The sequence below is a fragment of the Lynx rufus genome, unplaced genomic scaffold (genome assembly GCF_022079265.1).
Source record: "Lynx rufus isolate CCGP_SWC_20201006 ecotype Redwood Valley unplaced genomic scaffold, mLynRuf1.p SCAF_18, whole genome shotgun sequence".
Lineage (NCBI taxonomy): Eukaryota > Metazoa > Chordata > Mammalia > Carnivora > Felidae > Lynx > Lynx rufus.
Window position 1 is genome coordinate 31,286,064 of NW_025814832.1, and position 20,540 is coordinate 31,306,603.

At 55.3% G+C, this 20,540-nt stretch overlaps 1 protein-coding gene across 1 annotated transcript in view; it reads left to right on the forward strand.

Moving 5' to 3' along the window:
• SDK2 (sidekick cell adhesion molecule 2) overlaps nucleotides 1-20,540 on the forward strand; it is a 259,629-nt gene that overhangs the window by 174,133 nt on the left and 64,956 nt on the right. Inside the window, 11 exon segments of the mRNA XM_047080554.1 lie at nucleotides 2,447-2,558; nucleotides 4,191-4,381; nucleotides 4,549-4,632; nucleotides 6,736-6,930; nucleotides 8,149-8,265; nucleotides 9,859-9,989; nucleotides 9,991-10,027; nucleotides 10,955-11,057; nucleotides 17,567-17,743; nucleotides 17,992-18,128; nucleotides 18,958-19,105. Of these exon segments, the coding sequence (XP_046936510.1) occupies nucleotides 2,447-2,558; nucleotides 4,191-4,381; nucleotides 4,549-4,632; nucleotides 6,736-6,930; nucleotides 8,149-8,265; nucleotides 9,859-9,989; nucleotides 9,991-10,027; nucleotides 10,955-11,057; nucleotides 17,567-17,743; nucleotides 17,992-18,128; nucleotides 18,958-19,105 (1,432 nt within the window).

The following is a 20,540-nucleotide window of genomic DNA, read 5'->3' on the forward strand; positions in this document are numbered from 1 at the left end:
GCCTCGCCACCCCCACCGAGGCGCTTCTTCCCAGCATCTATCCCATGCACTTTAATCCGATAAATGTCTAAGCATCGATCTGAGATCCTTCCAGACCATGCCCTGCATGAGGACAGACCCCTGCCTGTCTCGCTCAGTGGGGAGTCCCTGGTGCCTGGCACGGTCCGGCGTGGACTGAGCCCTCACCCAGAAAAGAGCTGTTGAGTGAGGGGCCGAACTCACATAACCCTGAGACACAGTCGTTTTTATCCCCATTGTGTCACTGAGAAAATCAAGATCTAGCTGAAGACCCTGCCCACGCCAGGATGCCTGGGGCAGAACCAGGTTTCAGACCAAGTCTTCCTGACCCCCCAGGACCTCGGTGTGACCTCCAGGGTCCCCGGATAGGTGTCAGTCTCCCCTCCACCCCTCCCAAAGCCGACGAGTTGGCCCTGAGGCCCTGGGGTGGCCCTCATATTTTTAAACTCCGAGGGCTCTGTTTCCCTGGCTCCGCGGTGGGGCACCCCTCTTGGGCTCTAACCGTCTCCTCCTCTTGCCCCATTAATCTGCGCCGTGGTACCTGTGCGCCCCAGCATGTAATAAACAACTTAGAGCACACTTTTATGGATTCAGCTATATCAGCAGCTTTCAATCCGATCGCTCTTTATGGCACCTACATGAGGCTTCTATATTGTTGCAATTATTTTCCTTTATATGCTTCCTTTCTTCCCCCTTCATTTTACTTTATTTTTTACATTTTATTCCCTTTCCCAGCAAAGCCTGGAGTCCAGGCAGGAAAACCTGCCCAGGGCTGATCAGGGTGGCCGAGGGCCAACCAGGGTGGCCCAGAGCGACAGCGGGGCCGTGACCTGTTCTCCCCGTCCTGTCACTGTCCCCTCCCCCAGGGCTGGGGGTGTCATTATAGTCTGCTACCTCCAGAGTCTCCTGGAAAGGAGCCAACTGGATGGATTTTTCGTGAGAGAGAAAGCCCTCCGTGTTTGAACTTTCAGGAGCCCTGGCACAGGTGCACAGACAGTACTTGAGTTTCTGTCAGCATTGGGCCGGTGCTGGCCCACAGAGATAAGAGCCTAAAGAACTCAAAAAATAGAAAAGGCAAAGCTGTTAGACGAGTTTGAGGTATCGTTTCGTTTGGTGCTTGTAGAGCCCACTCGTGACACGTTCTCTTTCATTTCAATCATCGTCCCCGAAGTTGTGCACGGATAGCTCTGGACCCGTTCATGCCTTCCCCTGTCAAATACACGTGAGGCCCCTACTACGCGTCAGACGTCGCTCTTGTCCTAGAGAAGTAAGCATGAGCAAGACTGTGTTAGCTCGGGCTGCTGTAACCCGTTACCAGACCTGCGGCTTCAGCACAGGCAGTTTGGGAAGTCCAAGATCAGGGTACCAGCACGGCTGGGTTTTGCTGAGGCCTCTCTTCCGGCCTTGCTCACAGCCGCCTTCTCGCCGTGTCCTCACGTGGCCAAGACAGAGCTCTGACGTCTCTTTCACTCCTGATCAGGGCGCCAGCCCTGTTGCATTAAGGCCCCACCCTTATGGCCTCCTGGAACCCCGTCTACTGGAGACCCCGTCTCCAAATACAGTCGCATGGGGGTTAGGGCTTCAACGTACGATCTGGAGGGGACAGAATTCGGTCCAAAGCAACGATCCATGAGATTCCCACCTCACGGAATGTATTCGCTTCCTCGGGATGCTATAACAAAGTACTGTAAACTGGGGAGGGGGCGGTTATAACACCAGAAATGTCCCCTCACAGGTTTTAGAGGCCAGAAGTGTCGGCAGGCCTGTGCCCTCCCTGAAGGCTGGAGGGGAGGATCCTTTCCTGCCTCTCAGCTTCTGGTGGTAGTCCTCTGCAGTCCTCGCCTCGGGGACACCTCGCTGCAGGCTCTGCCTCGAGGTCACCTGGCCTTCTCTTCTGTGTCTGTGTGTCTGTGTCTAAATTTCACTCCTCTTCTAAGGACAAGCCCTCTTGGGCGTAAGGCCCACCCTGATACAGAAGGACCTCATCCTAACTTGATTACGTCTGCAAAGACTCTGTTTCCCAATAAGGTCACGTTCACAGCTGCCGCGGACTTGAATGTGGGGGGATTACTATCCAACCCAGTACAGGGAGTTTGCGTTCAGGTAGAAGACATGACAAGTGGCGACGTAAGCCAACAAGATAAATGTGGGTGGAGGGAAGGATTTTGAAGGCAAAAACAGGACAAGGGGAGAAGGGGGAAGGTCTTGGTGGTCTCCAGTGGGCGCTCCCTGGACACTGAAGAGAGGAGGAGGAGGGGTAAGAGGGTCCCTGGGGGCATGTCTGCAGGTTCGGCCGTGGCACTGCCCCGTGGTCACCCGCTCTGCTACTTAAGGACAAAAGTCTTCCGTGGCATGAGCCTCTAATGGGGGCCGGGCAGAGATAGGATTTCCGACCCGTGTTTCCGGCTAACACCTGACCTCTCTCCAGATGTCGGGGGACCTGCAGACCCCATCGCCCCAACCATCATCATTCCTCCCAAGAACACCAGCGTGGTGGCCGGGACCTCGGAGGTGACCATGGAGTGCGTGGCCAACGCCAGGTGGGTAGCGAATTCCCCCTACTCCCCTTCGCCCTTAACTGCAGCCGGTGCACCTGACCTGTGGGCTCCAAGGGGACCAGTTCAGGTAGGCCCGGAAGTGTCACATGAGGACCCCATGAAAGGAGATGGGGCCTTTGTCCTGGAGGAGGGGCGACATGTGGACGTGCTGGCTACTTCCAGAGGGTTGTTGGGTATGAGCCGGGCGGGCTCGTTGTCCGTGGCCCAAAAGGAGAGACTGAGGCCCGAATGGAAGTTATGGGGCAGCCCCAAATACTGAGGCCCCGCCTGTGGCCCTGAGAGCGACCTGGAAGGGACAGGTGACCTCCCTGCCACGCAGGCATGTGTGACAGGCATGCTGGGCTAAGAGACGGCTCGCATGATGGATTTGGCAGACCTGGTGTTGGGCACAATCGCAGCCCCCCTCTAGCCGTGCACGGCCCTCACTCCTCTCGCACAGGAAACAGTTAAATAATGACTGCGCCTCATCACGTGTGGCCGCAATGCTGTGCCTTCCCACGCGATTTCCTTTCCTCCAACAACCGCCCGACAGAGCTGTCGCTATCCCGCAGGCCAGAGAGGGCAAGCGACCTGCCTGAGACCACCCAGCTGGCCAACAGCAAGGTTGCCATACCACAGGCCACCCCCTCGGGGCCCAGGGCCATGCTCGGGGCCTCAGTCTCCTCAACTGTAAAATGGGAAGGATTTGAGCACCCACCTCCCCGGGGGAGCATGTGGGTAGAGTGCTGGACCCAGCCTGACCCGACACGTCTTAAGTGCTCCAGAAAGATGCTCCGAGGTGATGGGTGGGGAGTCAGACCAGCGACCCCGAGGTCACATCCAGTTGAAGATTCCCGGAGAGCCGCGTTCCTAAGCATAGGCTCCCGGGGACCCAGGTTTTCCGCAAGTGCGGCAAAGGCTGCGGGATGCAGAGGAACTCGCTGAGGACACGGAGAACGCCTATAAGAGCCTGCCTAACGTCACTGGAGCCAGCGTTGGCCAGACCCGCTCCATCACAGGACCCTTTTCTGCGGGACCCCGCTGCGCACCCCGTGGGGTTGGCACAGACCCCTCCGGGATCCGCCAGGCGCTAAACGGGAGAGCAGGCCACACCCAATCTCAGGGGGCTTTGGGGGGCCAGGGTCGGTGAGGAGGGTGCCCGATTCGCCCTCTGTCTAACTCAGGAGGTGGGTATGTCCGTCTGCCTGCCTTTCTCCCTCCAAACCTTGGGCGATTCTCTCTCATTCCTCTTTGTCATGTTGCCCGGCGTTCTGGCCGCTCCTGCCCGCCGGCTTCTGTTTGGACGGGGCGCAGCACAAGGGGGACAGAGGAGCAAGGCGCGCGGCGTGGGGTGCAGGGTGCTGCTCCTGCGCTCGGGAGCCCCGCGTGCCCGGTGGGTGCCGGGCTGAGCTAATCCACCTGCATTACAGCGTCCCCATGACCGCAACCCTGGGGGGCACAGGCGCCCCCATTTCACAGACAAGGAAACCGAGGTCCAGAGCGCTGAAGGGCTTGCACCTCTAGGAAGTGGCAGGGGCTGGGGCCCCGGGCTGGCACTCCCGCGCACCCCTACCCTGGCCCTCAGGTTTCTGGAAGCCCCTGTGGCTGAGAACCTGCCTCCCTCACCCCCTCCAGGCCGCTGATCAAGCTGCACATCATCTGGAAGAAAGATGGGGTGCCGCTGTCGGGGGGCATCAGCGACTTCAACCGCCGGCTTACCATCCCGGGCCCCACGGGCAGTGACGCCGGCTACTACGAGTGCGAGGCCGCCCTGCGCAGCAGCAGCACCCCCTCTGTCGTCCGTGGAGCCTACTTGTCTGTGCTGGGTGAGCTGGGGCAGGGCTGCTGGGGCTCCCCACCCAGGGCTAGGGGCACGGCTGGGCGTCCCGAGCAGTGGCTGTATCCTATGGGCAGTATGGCTGGGTGACCGGAGCAGGGGCTGTATCAAAAGGAGCACGGCTCTGAGCCCCTCCTCTGGTCCCTCCTCCTGCAGAACCTCCCCAGTTTGTCAAGGAGCCAGACAGACACATCACAGCAGAGATGGAGAAAGTGATGGACATTCCCTGTCGGGCCAAAGGTAACACAGCGGCATGGTCAGCGGGGAACAAGGACCCCCGCGCCCAGACCCTCAGCCTTTCCTGTCCCTGTCGCAAACTTTTCTAAATTCCACTTCCTTCTCCGGGTATCATCACTGAGCAGAGAGTTAGTCTGGCTGTGAGCAGACGCCCCAGGAAACAAACAGGCCAAATTACCATAATCTCAGGACTGGAAATCAACCCACGTTACCCTAACTTGAGGGTTACAAATGAATCCAAATTACCGTAATTTCAGGATAGGTGACAGACCGAAATTGCCCGTAATTTCAGAGTTGGAGACAATGTCAGAACTGTTAGAACGTGTGGGTGCGTTTCGCCTGAGATGGGTCTCATGAGCTCCGCCTGGTTTCTGGTCCATTTTGCTCCATTTTCTCCCCTACTCTTTTCTACTTAACCCCCCTAGTCAGAGCTCCTGGAGACTTTCCACTCTTCCCATCCCCAGCCTCCCTCTTTTTGGCCCGGCTGAGCTACAAGGCAGCCCCAAAACCGGGGTGGCATCCGGCATGATCGGATGGTAGGAGAGGGCATCCACCATGGCACGCGGTGTCATTTTGAGCAAAGAGGCAGAACGTAGCTCAGGCAAGGAGAGTCGCAGCGGAGGGAGGGAGGAAGGACTCCCCTTCTGAGCCCACGCGAGGGGAAGGCCAAGATCCATTCGTTCACCCAACAGACATTTTCGGAGGGTTTTCCACGTGCCGATACTGCTCTTGGGCTGGGGAGATACAGAATGAACCCAACAGCCAGCCAAATCCTTGCTCTTACGAAACTTAACGTTCTTCGAAGGAAGGCAGACCAACCCATGAGCAAATAAAGATACTTTATTTCATTTCATCGAAAATGTCATGGGTTGTGAGATGCCCCATTATTTTATGTGCCACTAAGAAAGAAAAAAGACTACCAATGAAATGATGATGTGCTTTCGATAGGAAGACGCCTTTGTCTCGGAGATGTTACCACGTGAAAGAATGTGTGTGCCCCGTGGAAAGGATGAAATACAGCGTCGTAGAATGTCAGGGTTGAAAAAGAGCTGGGAAGGAGAAGCAAGCAGGTGTAGGGGGCTTGGGGCCACGAGTGCTCCTTCGGATGGAGGGTGGGAGCTCACCTGGGGAAGTCACATTTGAGCTGGGACCCAGAGGGAGAGAGGGGAGGCTGGGGACACGTGCGAGAAGACCATGCCAGGCCCAGGGGTGTGTGGCTTGGGCAAGGCTGAGAGACGGGGAGCCCCTGTTCACCTCCCTGTGCAGACCAGGTAGGAGAGGGCTCCCGAGAAGCACCAGCCTCCTCTGTGTGCTGCTCGACACGGGACTCTGTGTTCATGTGGGCTTGGGAAAACAACCCCTGTTGGAGGTTCTCAAAATACATAAAAGTCTCTGCTAAATTAAATTGCACTTAGGGCACCTGGGTGGCTCGGTCGGGTAAGCGTCCAGCTTCAGCTCAGGTCACGATCTCACAGTTCATGGGTTTGAGCCCCACGTCCGGCTCTGTGCTGACGGCTCAGAACCCGGAGCCTGCTTCGGATTCTCTGTCTCCCTCTCTCTCTGCCCCTCCCCTGCTCACGCTCTGTCTGTCTCTCTCTCAAAAATAAATAAGCATTAAAAAAAATTCATTCCAGTTAAAAATTAATTTATGGGGCGTCTGGGTGGCTCAGTAGGTTGAGCGTCCCAGCTCTTAATTTCGGCTCAGGTCATGATTCCAGAGTCATGGGATCGAGCCCCTCATTGGGCTCCACGCTGTGCGTGGAGCCTGCTTAAGATTCTGTCTCTCCCTCTTCCTCTGCCCCTCCCCTGCTCTCGCTCTCTTTCTTAAAAAAATTTTTTTTTTGATTCATTTGTCCCATCCACCATTTCCAAGCGAAACTAACCCAGCTAAATTTTCTTAGAACCCCTGCTCTTATAAGAACTTGAGAAATGCCACCCCGAGAACATCCTTCACCTCCTCCAAGACCATTAGTGGCCCCTCTAAGAAGGTTCTAGGGAGCAGGACACACAGGGACACCCTCCCCATGCAGACTTCCAGGCACCCCTCAGAGGCAGGAGGGAGGGAGCCCGGAGGTGGGCTGACTGTGGGCCCGCGTGTCCCCCTAGGTGTGCCACCGCCCTCCATCATCTGGTACAAGGACGCGGCCGTGGTGGAGGTGGGGAGGCTGAACCGGTTCCGGCAGCGCGGCGACGGGGGCCTGCAGATCAGCGGGCTGGTGCCCGACGACACCGGCATGTTCCAGTGCTTTGCCCGCAACGCGGCCGGCGAGGTGCAGACCTCTACCTACCTGGCTGTCACCAGTAAGTTGGGCCTCTGCTGTCCTGCCCCGGAGTCCCTCCCGCTCCCAGGATGCAGCCTTCCTCCAAGCCAGCAGCCTCTCGAGAAGAGATGCTGCATTTTGCAGAGCTAGGATTCCAGAAAACTCAGCAGCGGGGGCGGCCCTAGCCGGTTGCGCCCACTGCTCTCCCAGCCCGGGTCTGGCGCTCCAGGACCCTGAGCCGCGGAGGGGTTCACGGGCTCTTGGAGAGAAGCGTCTGTGAGGCCACGTCTTGCTCCGGCCTCGCAGCTGCCCCTGGCCTCCTGGACAGGGCTGAAGCCACCCCGTCCCCACTGAGAAGACTCGCTTACTTCTCCAGAGAGACCCAGGGCTTTCATCTCAGTCCCTCCTTCAAACCTTTTGCCCTCTTGGCGTCTCTTGGCGGGGAGCATAGCTCTCCCGCCCTCTTCACGGAGCTGCGTTCGCAGCCAATGCCACATGAGCGGCCACACCGTCGGTGGCAGAGCTCTGTGCACGTGCAAAGTGCCGCTGGGTTCCTTGTCTCAGCAGCAAGAGGATGTGTGGTCTTGGGCCTGCCGGAGCCCCTCGGGGGAGGCCCTCAGTCCCACAGAGGTCCCCCCGAACAGGGCGGCCGTGGGGCAGAGGGCCAGCTGGGTTCGCCCCAAAACGGCACTGGGGACAGAAGGGCTGCCGTCTCACTTCTTGCTTGCGAGGAGTGTGGGCGAAGCCGGCGCTGGTCCGTATCCAAGCTCTGTTCCCATGCACGTCTGCCCCCGAGGGCCGGGCCAGGGAAGGCCAGCGCAAAGCAAGAACGCCGTGCTGCATCTTGAAGAACCACAGCTCGACCGGGCTGCGGGCTCTCCAGGGCCAGGCCTCGTGCAGAGTGGGCAGTGTTCTCCTATTGGCCATAACCGTTTTTTCTGTCAGGAACCCAGAGCCTCGATGTCCTGTTCAGTGAAGGAGGCATCATGGCGGGTGTGAGCCGCCCTCGGGGGTCCTCCCTTTTCCCCCAGATGGAGGCCGAAGAGTCAAGGCAGAAGGGCTGGTGTAGCCTGGGTCCTGCCACAGGGCAGGTGGTGCAGGGAGCCCCGGAGGGCCTTCCGGGCTTTTCTCCAGTGCTGGGGTCCCATCGGGACACCTGCGTCCTTCTTGGTGGCAGGGGCAGGATGAGCACCTGGCCCTCTAGCGGTGGGGGCTCCTCTGGGGTGTAGCTGAGAGGCTCCACTGTCTCCTTTTGCAGGCATCGCCCCCAACATCACCAGGGGCCCCTTGGACAGCACAGTGATCGATGGCATGTCAGTCGTGCTGGCTTGCGAGACTTCGGGAGCGCCCCGGCCGGCCATCACTTGGCAGAAAGGTAGATGGGACTGATCTCCTTTGGAGGGTGTGGCCGTGTGACAGCCTAGGGCAGTCCTCAGAGCTCGGTTCTGGAGACAGCCGGGTCGGGTTCCCTATGTACAGTTGTGAAGGTCGTGCACTGCACACGCCCAGGGGCGGGGCGCCTTTCACACCACAGTATGCACCACGTGCCGCCCCACTGGGCTCAAGGCCCGGCTCTGCAGCTCCAGAGACCTGTGACCTTGGGTGAATCATTTACTCACTCCGAGCCTCAGGGTCCCCGTCTGCAAACTGAGGACAATGGGACCATATACCTTGGGTCAGCGTGAGGACGAAACAAGAGCCAGCACTGTGCCTCGGCAGTGGGGAAGCCCAGTGAATGGCCGCTGTTTGACGGTCCGTATTACGGTGGTGGCCGTCCGTGCAAGTGGGAGACCGTCCCTGCCCCCACGGCAGCGCGGAGGGCTCCCGACACCCGAGCCAGGGAAGGTCAAGCGGTCCCGCCCTCGATGGCTCCTCCGCGGGTCTGGTTCCGCACCTCGCCTTCCCAGCTCTCCCCGTGTGCACACACGTGTGCGTGCACCTGCGGTCACTCCCTCGCACCTCCCAAGTCTGCGTGGAGGAAGCTTCTCCCTAGGACTCACCTGCCCCCCTCCCCCCCGCCCCGGGCCTCCCCACACCGCCCCCCGCGGCTCAATTTCTCCACCTCCTTATATACAAGAAAACCTGCCCCTTCGTTCCGCTTGTCACCTGCCGCCCCGCAAAGGCCCCGGCTTCGGTTTGGCCCGCCGCTGTCTTCCTGGGGCCCAGGCCGAGACTGACACATGGTAGCTGCTCAGTAAATATTTGCGGGGTGAGTGGAGGCACAGCCAGGCGCGGGTATGGACACAAATAAACACGCTCACCCGACACGCTCACTGGTTCAGCGTTCCTGCCCGTGGGTGCAAAGGGAGACACCCACAGCTTTGCACATGAAGATACCCCTCTGCACGGACAGGTGGGATTGTCTTTAAAATAGATACAGTCTCGGGCTCATCTCCCTCCCTCACCCCCAGGCACCAGGCCTCCCCAGGTCCCACCGCAGAGGGAGGCCTGGCCCACCCTGTCCCTGTCCACCCCTCCCCGCCCCCGCTCCTTGCTGCTCCCCCCCCCCCGCCCATCACTTCCCTCCGCTCCCCTGAAGGTGACTCTCCAGAAGCCTCCTGACGCAGGATGCCCGTCACCACCTTGTCAGAGCTGTCTGCCCCCCCCCCGGCCCGGGTGCCAGCTGTCTCCGAAAGCTGTGCCTGGCTACTCCAGGAGACCGTCCCTGGCCTCCTCCGGCGAAGGGCAGACGGCGCGGTGGGTGGAGAGAGAGACGCCAGGAGACCCGGGCTCTGTGACCGAGCGCCCTCGTGCCCGTCACCACGTCAGAAACCCCCCTGGGCCTCCACCCCCACCCCAGCCCTGCCCCCACCTCCGCGGGCCCTCCCAGTCTTTCTAAAGTGGGGGCCTGCCCGAGACCACCTGCCCGGAGCCGCCGGGGAGAGGGCTCGTGCCGCGTCAGAGTGCCGGGGGCTGCGTGGACGCGCACAGCCGGCCGCACCCCGAGCCCACCCCGTGTCGCCCTCAGGGGAGCGCATCCTGGCCAGCGGCTCCGTCCAGCTGCCTCGATTCACGCTGCTGGAGTCGGGCAGCCTGCTCGTCAGCCCCACGCGCATCTCCGACGCCGGGACCTACACCTGCTTGGCCACCAACTCTCGGGGGGGTCGACGAAGCCTCGGCCGACCTGGTCGTGTGGGGTGAGTGTGCACAGTGCCTTCACACGTCCGTGCGTGAGTGTGTGCCGAGCACACCCGCACGTCGGTCCCGCCAGGGGCGCTTCTTCCGAGAGAAGGGCTCGGACGAATGAATGACGGCGGAGGGAAGGCCGGGCTTCTGCCGATGGTGCCACGAGAGCGAGGGCTCTCGCCGCGCGTGGCCGAGTGAGAACAGAGAGGCGGTGGGCAGCTGTCTTCAACGTTAGGGCAGCAGTCAGCACCCCCGTTGCGTAAAGGGCCAGAGAGTAACTATTTTAGGCTGCGTGGGCTGGGCGGCCTCCGTCCCGACTCCTCGACTGACTTTCCTGTTTCAGCAAGGAAGCAGCCAGAGGGCACGGCTGTGTTCCGATGCTAGTGGCTTTGGTAGCCAAACAGGCTACCGGCCGGACTCGGCCCCCGGCCGTAGTGCTCTGAGCGCTGCTTTAAGGAAGCGAATCAAGCCCCTTGTGCGGTCAGATTGCACCACTGGGGATCCACGCCCAAGACAGACGTGCCTGCGGGCCACCTGGGGAGGCTGAACACCCGTGGGCTCGAATGCCGTGCAGCAGGGGATGCTGTTTTCACGCTGGCTAGACCACCGATGTGCTGGGACCATGGGCCCCCGATCACCCTCAGATTTCCGTTTGTGTATCCCTCACGCGGGTTCGTGGGGGCGGGATTAAACGAGCCCCCGCCACGAACGTGGCTTTCAAGAATTCAAGTACCACGGAGGCACATGGTTCCCTTAACGCTCTGGGACATCGGCCGTGGTAGACCTGTCCACGCGCAGGGCCTGCCTCCACCTACCCGTCGAACTCAGCCACTCGGGCTCGGTTTACCCGAAGGCGCCCTTCCCACACACCTGCGTCTCACCTGTTACTCCGGCTCTACACCCCCTTCTCACCACCCTGTCTCCCTGCCCTCTTTCAGCCCGGACCCGCATCACCAAGCCTCCCCAGGACCAGAGTGTCATCAAGGGCACCCAGGCCTCCATGGTGTGCGGAGTGACCCATGACCCCCGAGTGACCGTCAGGTACTCCCTCTGCTGTGACCCCATGGAGGCAAAAGGGGAGGGCAGCTTGTGGCCAATATCACTGCCAAAGCAGCGGGCAGCGAGGCTGGAAGGGGCCGGCCACTGACGCCACTCGGGAGTCCTGGCCCCCATGGCTCTGGAGGCAGCTGCATCCTGGGGCGCCATCTGGTGGCCATTGGGCATATGACAGTCTAACAGCCACACCAAATGCCCCCCCCCCCCCCCACCGCCGGAAGCCAAGGTTGCCCGTAAGGGTTCCTAGACTTTTTTTTTTTTTAATTTTTTTTTTCAATATATGAAGTTTATTGTCAAATTGGTTTCCATACAACACCCAGTGCTCATCCCAAAAGGTGCCCTCCTCAATACCCATCACCCACCCTCCCCTCCCTCCCGCAGGGTTCCTAGACTTTTAGACACACATCCGTCCTCGGCCAATGCACTGCGGGCCTCCAGTTTGAGAAACACCTCCTCGAACATTAAACATTGATATTTAGGGCAGTCGTCGTGTGCTGCCGGCACAAACACAAGCAGTGAGCCTTGAAATCACAGAGATGTAGTTAATATGTTGTCAACACATGATTCAGAATATGCTTATTCCTGGGATTATTCAATTTTTGTAAAAAATAAATATATCAACCATAAAAATGTTCTCCAAGAGAACCCACATGTTCCTCCCCATAGAATACCGCTGTGAGTCTCAGTGCTATACATAAGTAGCTATAATTTTAGCACCCATTAATTGAAAAATTTTATAATAAAAAAAACTATGGTTAATTCAGTAACACTTTAAAATAAGTTGGCGTTTTATTTATTAAAACGTCATCTATTATTTGGAAAATACTTGCATATTTTATTCATTCTCTAGACGATTCTTTTTTTTTTAAGTTTATTTATTTTTGAGAGAGAGAGAGAGAGAGCACAAGCGGGGAAGAGGCAAAGAGAGAGAGGGAGACACAGAATCTGAAGCGGGGTCCAGGCTCCGAGCTGTCAGCACAGAGCCCGATGCAGGGCTTGAACTCATGAACCGTGAGATCATGACCTGAGCCGAAGTCGGACACTTAACCGGCTGAGCCACCCAGGCGCCCCCATTCTCCAGACAGTCCTTCACTGACAAAGGGATTCGTGGATCTCTTGCAATATAGCCGCAGGCCCACCTTCCAAGGACCTCCAGGGACCCACAGATGGAAAACTGTGTTCTGATGCACTGGAGGGGTCCTCGCCTCAGAATGGAATTCTCCATGTAGCGCAATTTTTTCTAGATGGGAAGAGAGAGAACAGAACTGGTCCCTCAGCATTTGCAGCCTGTGCCCAAAGTCTCCCCACATCTCCCACCCCTTCCTTGGACTTGAAAACCCTGTCCCAGCTTCAGGGAACACACCATGGGGCTCCCTGACCAGACAGGCTAGGAAGGACCCGAGCAACCAAATCAAATAAAATGGCAGAACAGTTTCCAGAACAGTCTCAGGAGGGAACACTTCCGTTTGGTATCCGAGGCCAGATGTAGACCCACTCTGAGAAATCCACTCGGGCAACATGACTACTAATCCGTATTTCTGTTGGCCTTTTTTCTTACTGCATGGCTAATAGATATCCTGTATAGAAGGAAAATATAGAAAATGCAGATAAGCCCCAAAAACTGGGGAGGGAGAGAGAGAGAGAAAAAAAAAGAAGGAAAAAAGTAAGTTTACCTGTTTCTCTCAGAGATAGTAATATTTGGGTGTCATTTGTAAAAAACTGGAAACACAATTCCTTAGTCTGTGTCCAGGTTTTTACAAATGACACCCAAATATTACTATTTGGTAAGAACCTTAAGAACCTATTGTGACTCTCCTTCCCTGTCGATGAATATTTTCATATAAACTGCATTACATGATTCTTCACATGTCCATTGTGTGGCTGTAATGGAATTTATGTTACCAATTCCCTAATGCTGGATATTTGGATTGTTTTTCAATTTTTTGCTAATATTAAGAAACATAACGATCTACATCCTTGTAATTATTTTTGCACGGCTTTGATTTCCTGAGGACTAATTTTTTTTAATTTGTTTAATGTTTATTTATTTTTGAGAGAGAGAGAGACAGAGTGTGAGTGGGGGAGGGGCAGAGGGAGAGGGAGACACAGAATCGGAAGCAGGCTCCGGGCTCCGAGCTGTCAGCACAGACCCTGACGCGGGGCTTGAACTCATGAACTGCAACATCATGACCTGAGCCGAAGTCACATGCTTAACTGACTGAGCCACCCGTGCACCCGCTAGTACGGGATTATTTTTATTTATTATTATTTTTTTACATATACTTTTTTAAAAGTTTTTTTTAATGTTTAATTATTTTTGAGAAAGAGAGAGACAGAGACAGAGACAGAGTGCAAGCAGGGGAGGGGCAGAGAGAGAGGGAGACGCAGAATCGGAAGCAGGCTCCAGGCTCTGAGCTGTCAGCACAGAGCCCGACACGGGGCTCGAACTCACAGACCGTGAGATCATGACCTGAGCTGAAGTTGGACATTTAACCGACTGAGCCACCCAGGTGCCCCCTATCTAATATCATTTAAAATCACTCGTCAAAATTGTTTAATAGCCAGCTATATAATAACAGATAATTTTGGAAAATTTATACCCTGAGTTAAATGAACCCACTGGTTGTTTTTTTTCCTTTCTTTCTTTCTTCCTTCCTTCCTTTCTCCCTTCCTTCCTTTCTTCCTTTCTTTCTTCCTTCTTTCCTTCCTTCCTTTCCTCTTTCTTTCTTCTTTACTCCTTCCTTCCTCCCTTCCTTCCTTCCTCCCTTCCTTCCTTTCTTCCTTCCTTTCTTCCTTCCTTCCTCCCTTCCTTCCTTTCTTCCTTCCTTTCTTCCTTCCTTCCTTTCTCCCTTCCTTCCTTCCTTCCTTCCTTTCTTTCTCCCTTCCTTCCTCCCTTCCTTCCTTCCTTTCCTCTTTCTTTCTTTCTTCTTTACTCCTTCCTTCCTTCCTTTCCTCCTTCTTTCTTCCTTCCTTCCTTTCTTCTCCCTTCCTTCCTCCCTTCCTTCCTTCCTTTCTTCCTTCCTTCCTTTCTTTCTTCCTTCCTTCCTTCCTTCCTTTCTTCCTTCCTTCCTTTCTTCCTTCCTTCCTTTCCTCTTTCTTTCTTTCTTTCTTTCTTTCTTTCCTTTCCTCCTTCCTTCATTCCTTTTCTTCTTCTTTCTTCCTTCCTTCCTTCCTTTCTCCCTTCCTTCCTTCCTTTCTTTTATTCTTTCTTAACTTTCTATTGTGGAAATTTTCCAAGATAGGCCAGAGTACAGAGACCAGTGTCATTAAGTCTCATATACCCATCTCTCAGCCTCAGTGATTGTCAGCACTTTGCTCACCTGATTTTGCCTATCCCCCTCCCCCACTACACACACACACACACACACACACACACACACACACACACTTTTTTTACTGCAATATTTTTTTAATGTTTGTTTATTGTTTTTGAGAGAGAAAGAGTGCATGCACATGCTCGTGAGTAGGGGAGGGGCAGAGCAGGGAGACAGAGGATCCAAAGCAGACTCTGCACTGCCCGCAGCGAGCCTAACGCGGGCCTCGAACTCACGAACTGTGACATCACGACCTGAGCTGAAGTCGTGTGCTTAGCCAACTGACCCACCCAGTCGCCCCTAACTGCGATATTTTAAAAGCAAATATTAAGCATGTAATTTCACCTTTACATATGTCAGTGTGCATTTCTTACCTAAAACGACTTTTCTTTAAACATAACAACAACCGTGTCCCAGGTCACACCTAACACAATGAGCAATCAGTCCCTTGATGTCTGCTGATGCAATGGCCCTGATTATCTCAGAGGTGCCTTTTTAAAAGTTGGTTGGTTGATGGGGCGCCTGGGTGGCTCAGTCGGTTAAGCGTCTGACTTCGGCCCAGGTCACGATCTCCCGGTTCGTGGATTCAAGCCCCACATCGGGCTCTGTGCTGACAGCTTGGAGCCTGGACCCTCCTTCGGATTCTGTGTCTCCCTCTCCCCCTGCTCCTCCCCCACTCACACTCTGTCTCTCTCTCTCTCAAAAATAAACATTACCTAAATAAATAAATAAAAGTTGGTTGGTTGAACTCAGCGTCCACACAAGGTCCACACATTGCTTTTGGTTGGTGTGCCTCCTTTCTACATAGTCCCCTCCCCCTCCTTTTTATTCTTGTTTTCATTGTTGCTTTGTTTACGTGCAGTTAATTAGTTGGAGAGACCAGGTTCTACAGGACAGAGGCCCAGCTAACTTGTTCTGTAAAGGGCCAGAGAGGACATGTTTTAAGCTTTGAGGGCTATATAGCTTTTGTCACAGCTCTTCGAGTCTGCAAAAGCAGTCACAGGCAGTGTGCAAACAAGCGGGCATGTCTGTGTTCCAATAAAACTTTATTCACACAAACAGGCGGTGGGCCATTGTTGGCCGCTACCCACTGTAGAAGGCCCCACCTTCGGGGTTTGGCTAGCTGCTTTCTCGTGGTGTGGTACGCTTGTACTTCGATCCCTGGTATTTCTAATTAGATTCAAGGAACTGGCTGATCAGATTCGGGTTCAGTTGTTGGGGCATAAACACTCCACGGGTGGTAATCTATGCTTCCCAAATCGCCACCTCCCAGGGCAAAAGATGTCTGCTTGCCATGAGCTGGTTTTTTTTTTTTTTCTTAATTTTTTTTAAGTTATTTTTGAGAGACAGAGAGAGAGCATGAGCCAGGGAGGGGCAGAGAGGGGGGCAGGTACAGAGGCTCTGAGGCAGGCTCTGTGCTAACAGCAGAGAGCCCGATGCGGGGCTCGAACTCACAAGCTGTGAGATCATGACCTGAGCTGAAATCAGACTCTCAACCTCCTGAGCCACTCAGGAGCCCCTGCCGTAGCTGTTTCTTATGCAGGAATTCTACTCATGCCATCAGTGCTGGCACAGATGATTCTTTTCTAGCTATGGAGATGAATTGAAGGTGATTCCTTCTGACAATTTGTAAATATGTATAAAAAGCCTTAAAATTTAACTCAGCAATTTCACTGCTGAAAACGTATCCTCGAGGAAATGATTTAGCACGTGTGAAAATACGTTACTGCAAGGATGTTCATCGCAGCATTAACTATAATATCGACAAACAAGGAGCCAAGCTGGTCACCCAACATTATGGGAACGATCGCAGAGCAATCATGTGGGAAGCACCGTGCAGCTGATGAAAACCATGGTGTGGAAGCATCCCATTTAAAAGAGTTTATGACATTTTGTGGGGCGGGAAAGCAGCTTTAAAGTCAGGATGGATGGATAGATAGCTAGATATTGTTTACGAACATGTGCTATAAGAGTCAAAGTGCATAATGATGACTAACTTCTATTGATCCTTTGCCACGCTCCGGGCACTTCTTGGAGCATTTTATATTAACTCACACAATCCTCAGAGCAACCTTATAAAGTGGGTGGTATTATTTTCCTCGTATGACAGATGAGGACACTGAGGCACAGGGAGGGTAAATAAACACACCCAGGATCACAAACACTGGTAAGTGGCCAAGGCAACATTTGACCAGGGAATCTGAATCCAGAACATAGAAACACTGTGGTACCATGCCCGTTGGGGCAGGAGGGAAAAGCCTGGAAGGTATATGCTCAGCTGTTAATCATGGTTACCCATTATGGGAAAGCTTCTCAGTTTTCCTGTATTTTTTTTTCCTATTTGTATTTGCAATTCCCTTTTTTTTTAAACCTAGCTTTAAAATATTACAGGCTCATTCTCCCTAGCAAACTTGCATTCTCTAACACAGAGAGTTCTCTCGCATCCTTGTGGCTCAGGCCACCCTGTCCCCAGCTGAGCGAGTGATGGGTCATGTACAGAGCGGCTCAGTCCCCATCCTGTTCCCAGCACCTTGGCCAACCTTGCTGGGGGGCAACAGCAGGACGTGCTCCCCGGAGCTGGCACCCCACGTTATGTTGACAGTAATAGTTGTATTTCCTCAAGAATCATTCCAGAGGGGATATTTCTTATTGTCAGGCCCGGGCGTGTGTGTAATTTCTCAAGTCCCCCTTTGTACTGACTGACCGAAGCTAAAGTGATTTTTTGGACACTGAAGTCAATTTGTCACAGTGATGCATTGATCTAATGATTCCCCTCATAAAACTAATTCCAAAATGCAGTCTGTGCGGAAACGTTAATTCTTTTTCCAGCTGTAATCTTTTAACCTCTTCGGAAGATTACCTTTTGCCGGCTCTTTTGTGCTGGCTGCTTGGCAGTCGCTTCTGGCCAAAAGCAACACGGCTCTGACCTAGACCTGAGATAGAGGTGTGACGGCTTCGTGTGCTAACCCTCCCGGACGGAGCACCTGCCACGGGGACGGTGGGCTGGGGGCTGATCGGGCGCCCACCGTGCTCCGGCCCCAGACCAGCCCGGGGCGTGGGGGGGAAGGGGGGGCACTCTGCCGCCTTTGGAACTCTCCTCCAGACCCGCCCTGGGCTGAGCCCCAGAAGCGCCCCCTAGTTCCCTACCTCTCTTTACTGACTGGTTCTTCTTACTCTCAGGTACGTCTGGGAGAAGGATGGGGCCACCCTGGGCATGGAGAGCAACCCCCGCATCCGTCTCGACAAAAACGGCTCCCTGCACATCTCGCAGACGTGGTCGGGGGACATCGGCACCTACACCTGCCGGGTGCTCTCAGCCGGGGGCAATGACTCTCGAAGTGCCCACCTGCGCGTCAGGTGAGGGGACAGCCTGCCCGGGCCCCCCCCCCAACCGCAGCTCAGTGAGGACTTCTGTCAAGAGCAGAGGAGTCTGGGGACGGGTAGGACAGGCAGGCCCGTAAGCCAGGGAGCAGAGCCTCCAGGTGGCCGGCCCGAAGGCCGAGCTTGGCGGCTGAGGCATCTCGAAGTTCAGTCTGAGCCCTGGTGCCCGTGTGTCACCTGACTCCAGACCTCACAGCCGGCCCCGCCACACCTCTCTCCCCCAGGCAGCTGCCCCACGCCCCCGAGCGCCCTGTGGCGACCCTCAGCACAGCGGAGAGGCGGGCCATCAACCTGACGTGGGCCAAGCCCTTCGACGGCAACAGCCCCCTGCTTCGCTACGTCCTGGAGATGTCGGAGAACAGTAAGGCTTCCCGCCGCAGCCAGCCGGAGGCACGGGCTCGGGGAGGCGGCCCGGGGCCGGGATCCAGCTCCCCCACGTCCCAGTTCTCTGCCTTTGAGCAGACCTTCTGGAGGCCTCCGCGTCCCTGCAGAACGAGCGATGGCATCCGCCTCCTCGGGCCGCTGTGGCTGTTGAATGAGATCATGTCTGTGAGGTGCGGGACTCAGGACCTGCCTCTCTGGAGCCTCCAAGGCCGTGGCGACTCTTTTTCTTCTTGAGCCTCCAGACTGGGACCTGCAGAATTAACAGGCCTTGTTTCAGGGGCATTTTCTTTTCTTTTTTTTTTTTTTTAATTTTTTTTTAACGTTTATTTATTTTTGAGACAGAGAGAGACACAGCATGAACGGGGGAGGGGCAGAGAGAGAGGGAAACACAGAATCAGAAGCAGGCTCCAGGCTCTGAGCCATCAGCCCAGAGCCCGATGCGGGGCTCGAACTCGCGGACCGCGAGATCGTGACCTGAGCCGAAGTCGGACGCTTAACCGACTGAGCCACCTAGGCGCCTCAGGGGCATTTTCAATACAGTTTGCCTGGAGCTCATCGATTCGAGGGGGGAGAAAAAAGATAGAAAAGACACCTGCCATCTCTGTTCCCATGAGTCGTTGCTCCCTCCCCAGGACCCTCCAACCCCCTGGGACACGTGGGCTAAGGGGACCCAGGAAAATGACGTGGCCAGCCTCTGCCAGATTGAGTTGGGGGAGGCGCGCCTCTGCTGGCCCAAACGGGGCTGGGGGTAAGGAACACGGCCCCCCGGGGATGTCCACCTCTGCCTCCACCCTCTGTCCTTGTAGATGCCCCCTGGACCGTGCTCCTGGCCAGCGTGGACCCCGAGGCTACCTCTGTGATGGTCAAGGGCTTGGTGCCCGCGCGCTCCTACCAGTTCCGTCTTTGTGCCGTCAACGACGTGGGGAAGGGACAGTTCAGCAAGGACACGGAGAGGTGAGGGGAGCAGGTGCTCTCGCCCGGTGGGTCTCGGTGACCCCATTGGCCGGCGGGGCTGAGGGGGGCTGCCTACGGCCGAGACCAGTATGGCCACGCGGGGCCCGCTGTGTGCAGATCCTGGGGGCTTTGGCGTCCACCTCTGTCGAAAGGGGTAGCATCACTCACACCTGCCTCACAGGGATGCCACCAAGGTGAAAGGTCACCCGGGGGAGGTGCCGTGAGCAGTGCCCGGGGCAGGATCAGCACCGATTTAATGGTCCCTCTCACTGGGAGCCCAGCGAGTTCAAAGACTCCCCTCGCTCTGCTCTGCCTCCCCTATCGGCCGCCGTCACTGTTACGTGCACGTGACAGATGTCCGTATCCAGTGCCTTGCAAGACGCCAGGTCTGCTTAAGCTTTCGGCGAGGCTGCTTTAAAGATGATGAAAATTGAGGAAAAACAGAGGGTCGTCCATTTTCGAGCATCACCCGGTAATACCCGCTTCCGTAGGAGGCGACTGATTCTGGCCACTTAAGTCCTGTAACCAGGTGGTCACCTCTGGGGAGAAAGAAGCCATGCAACAAGAGGGCAGAATGACGGTGACACAAATCCCATGCACCAAAGCATTCCTTTTCTTATGTTTCTCTTCACTTTTTCCAGATGTATTGAGATTCTAATTGACATGTGACACGGTGTGAGTGAGTTGAAGGCACAGTGTTTTGATTCGATAGATTGTATGTTCCCATGTGATTAGCTGAAATGTTTTGATTCGATACACTTGTATGTTCCCATGTGATTAGCACCACAGCGTTAGCTGACACGTCCATTTCTTTTTTGTGGTGAGGACACTTTTGACCTACTCTCTGAGCAACTTTTAAGTAGACGATACGGCATTTTCAGCTGCCATCCCCAGGCTATACTTCAGATCCCCAGGATTTGTTAAGCTTATAACTAGAAGGCTGTAGCCTTGACCACTATCTTCCCATGTCCCTCCCTCACTAGCTCTCGGTAACTACGGCCCTCCTCTCTGTTTCTCTTAAATTCAGCTTTTGTAGACCCCACGTACGAGATCGCACAGTGTCTGTTGGTGCAAATGGTCCTTCTTTCTCATAGCTGAATAATATTCCATCGTATTCATCTACCACATCTGCTTGATGGACCCATCCATTGACAGATACGTAGGGTGTTTCCACGTGCAGACAGATCTTCGAGATCCTGTGTTCATCTCCTGTGGATGTTTTAAAAATTTGTTTTTAATGTCTGTTCTATTTTTGAGAGAGACAGAGTGCAAGTGGGGGAGGGGCAGAGAGAGCCAGAGTCCCAGAATCCAAAGCAGGCTCCAGGCTCCGAGCTGTCAGCACAGAGCCCGACGCGGGGCTCGAACTCATGGACCGCGAGATCATGACCTGAGCTGAAGTTGGACGTTCAGCCGACTGAGGCACCCAGGCGCCCCA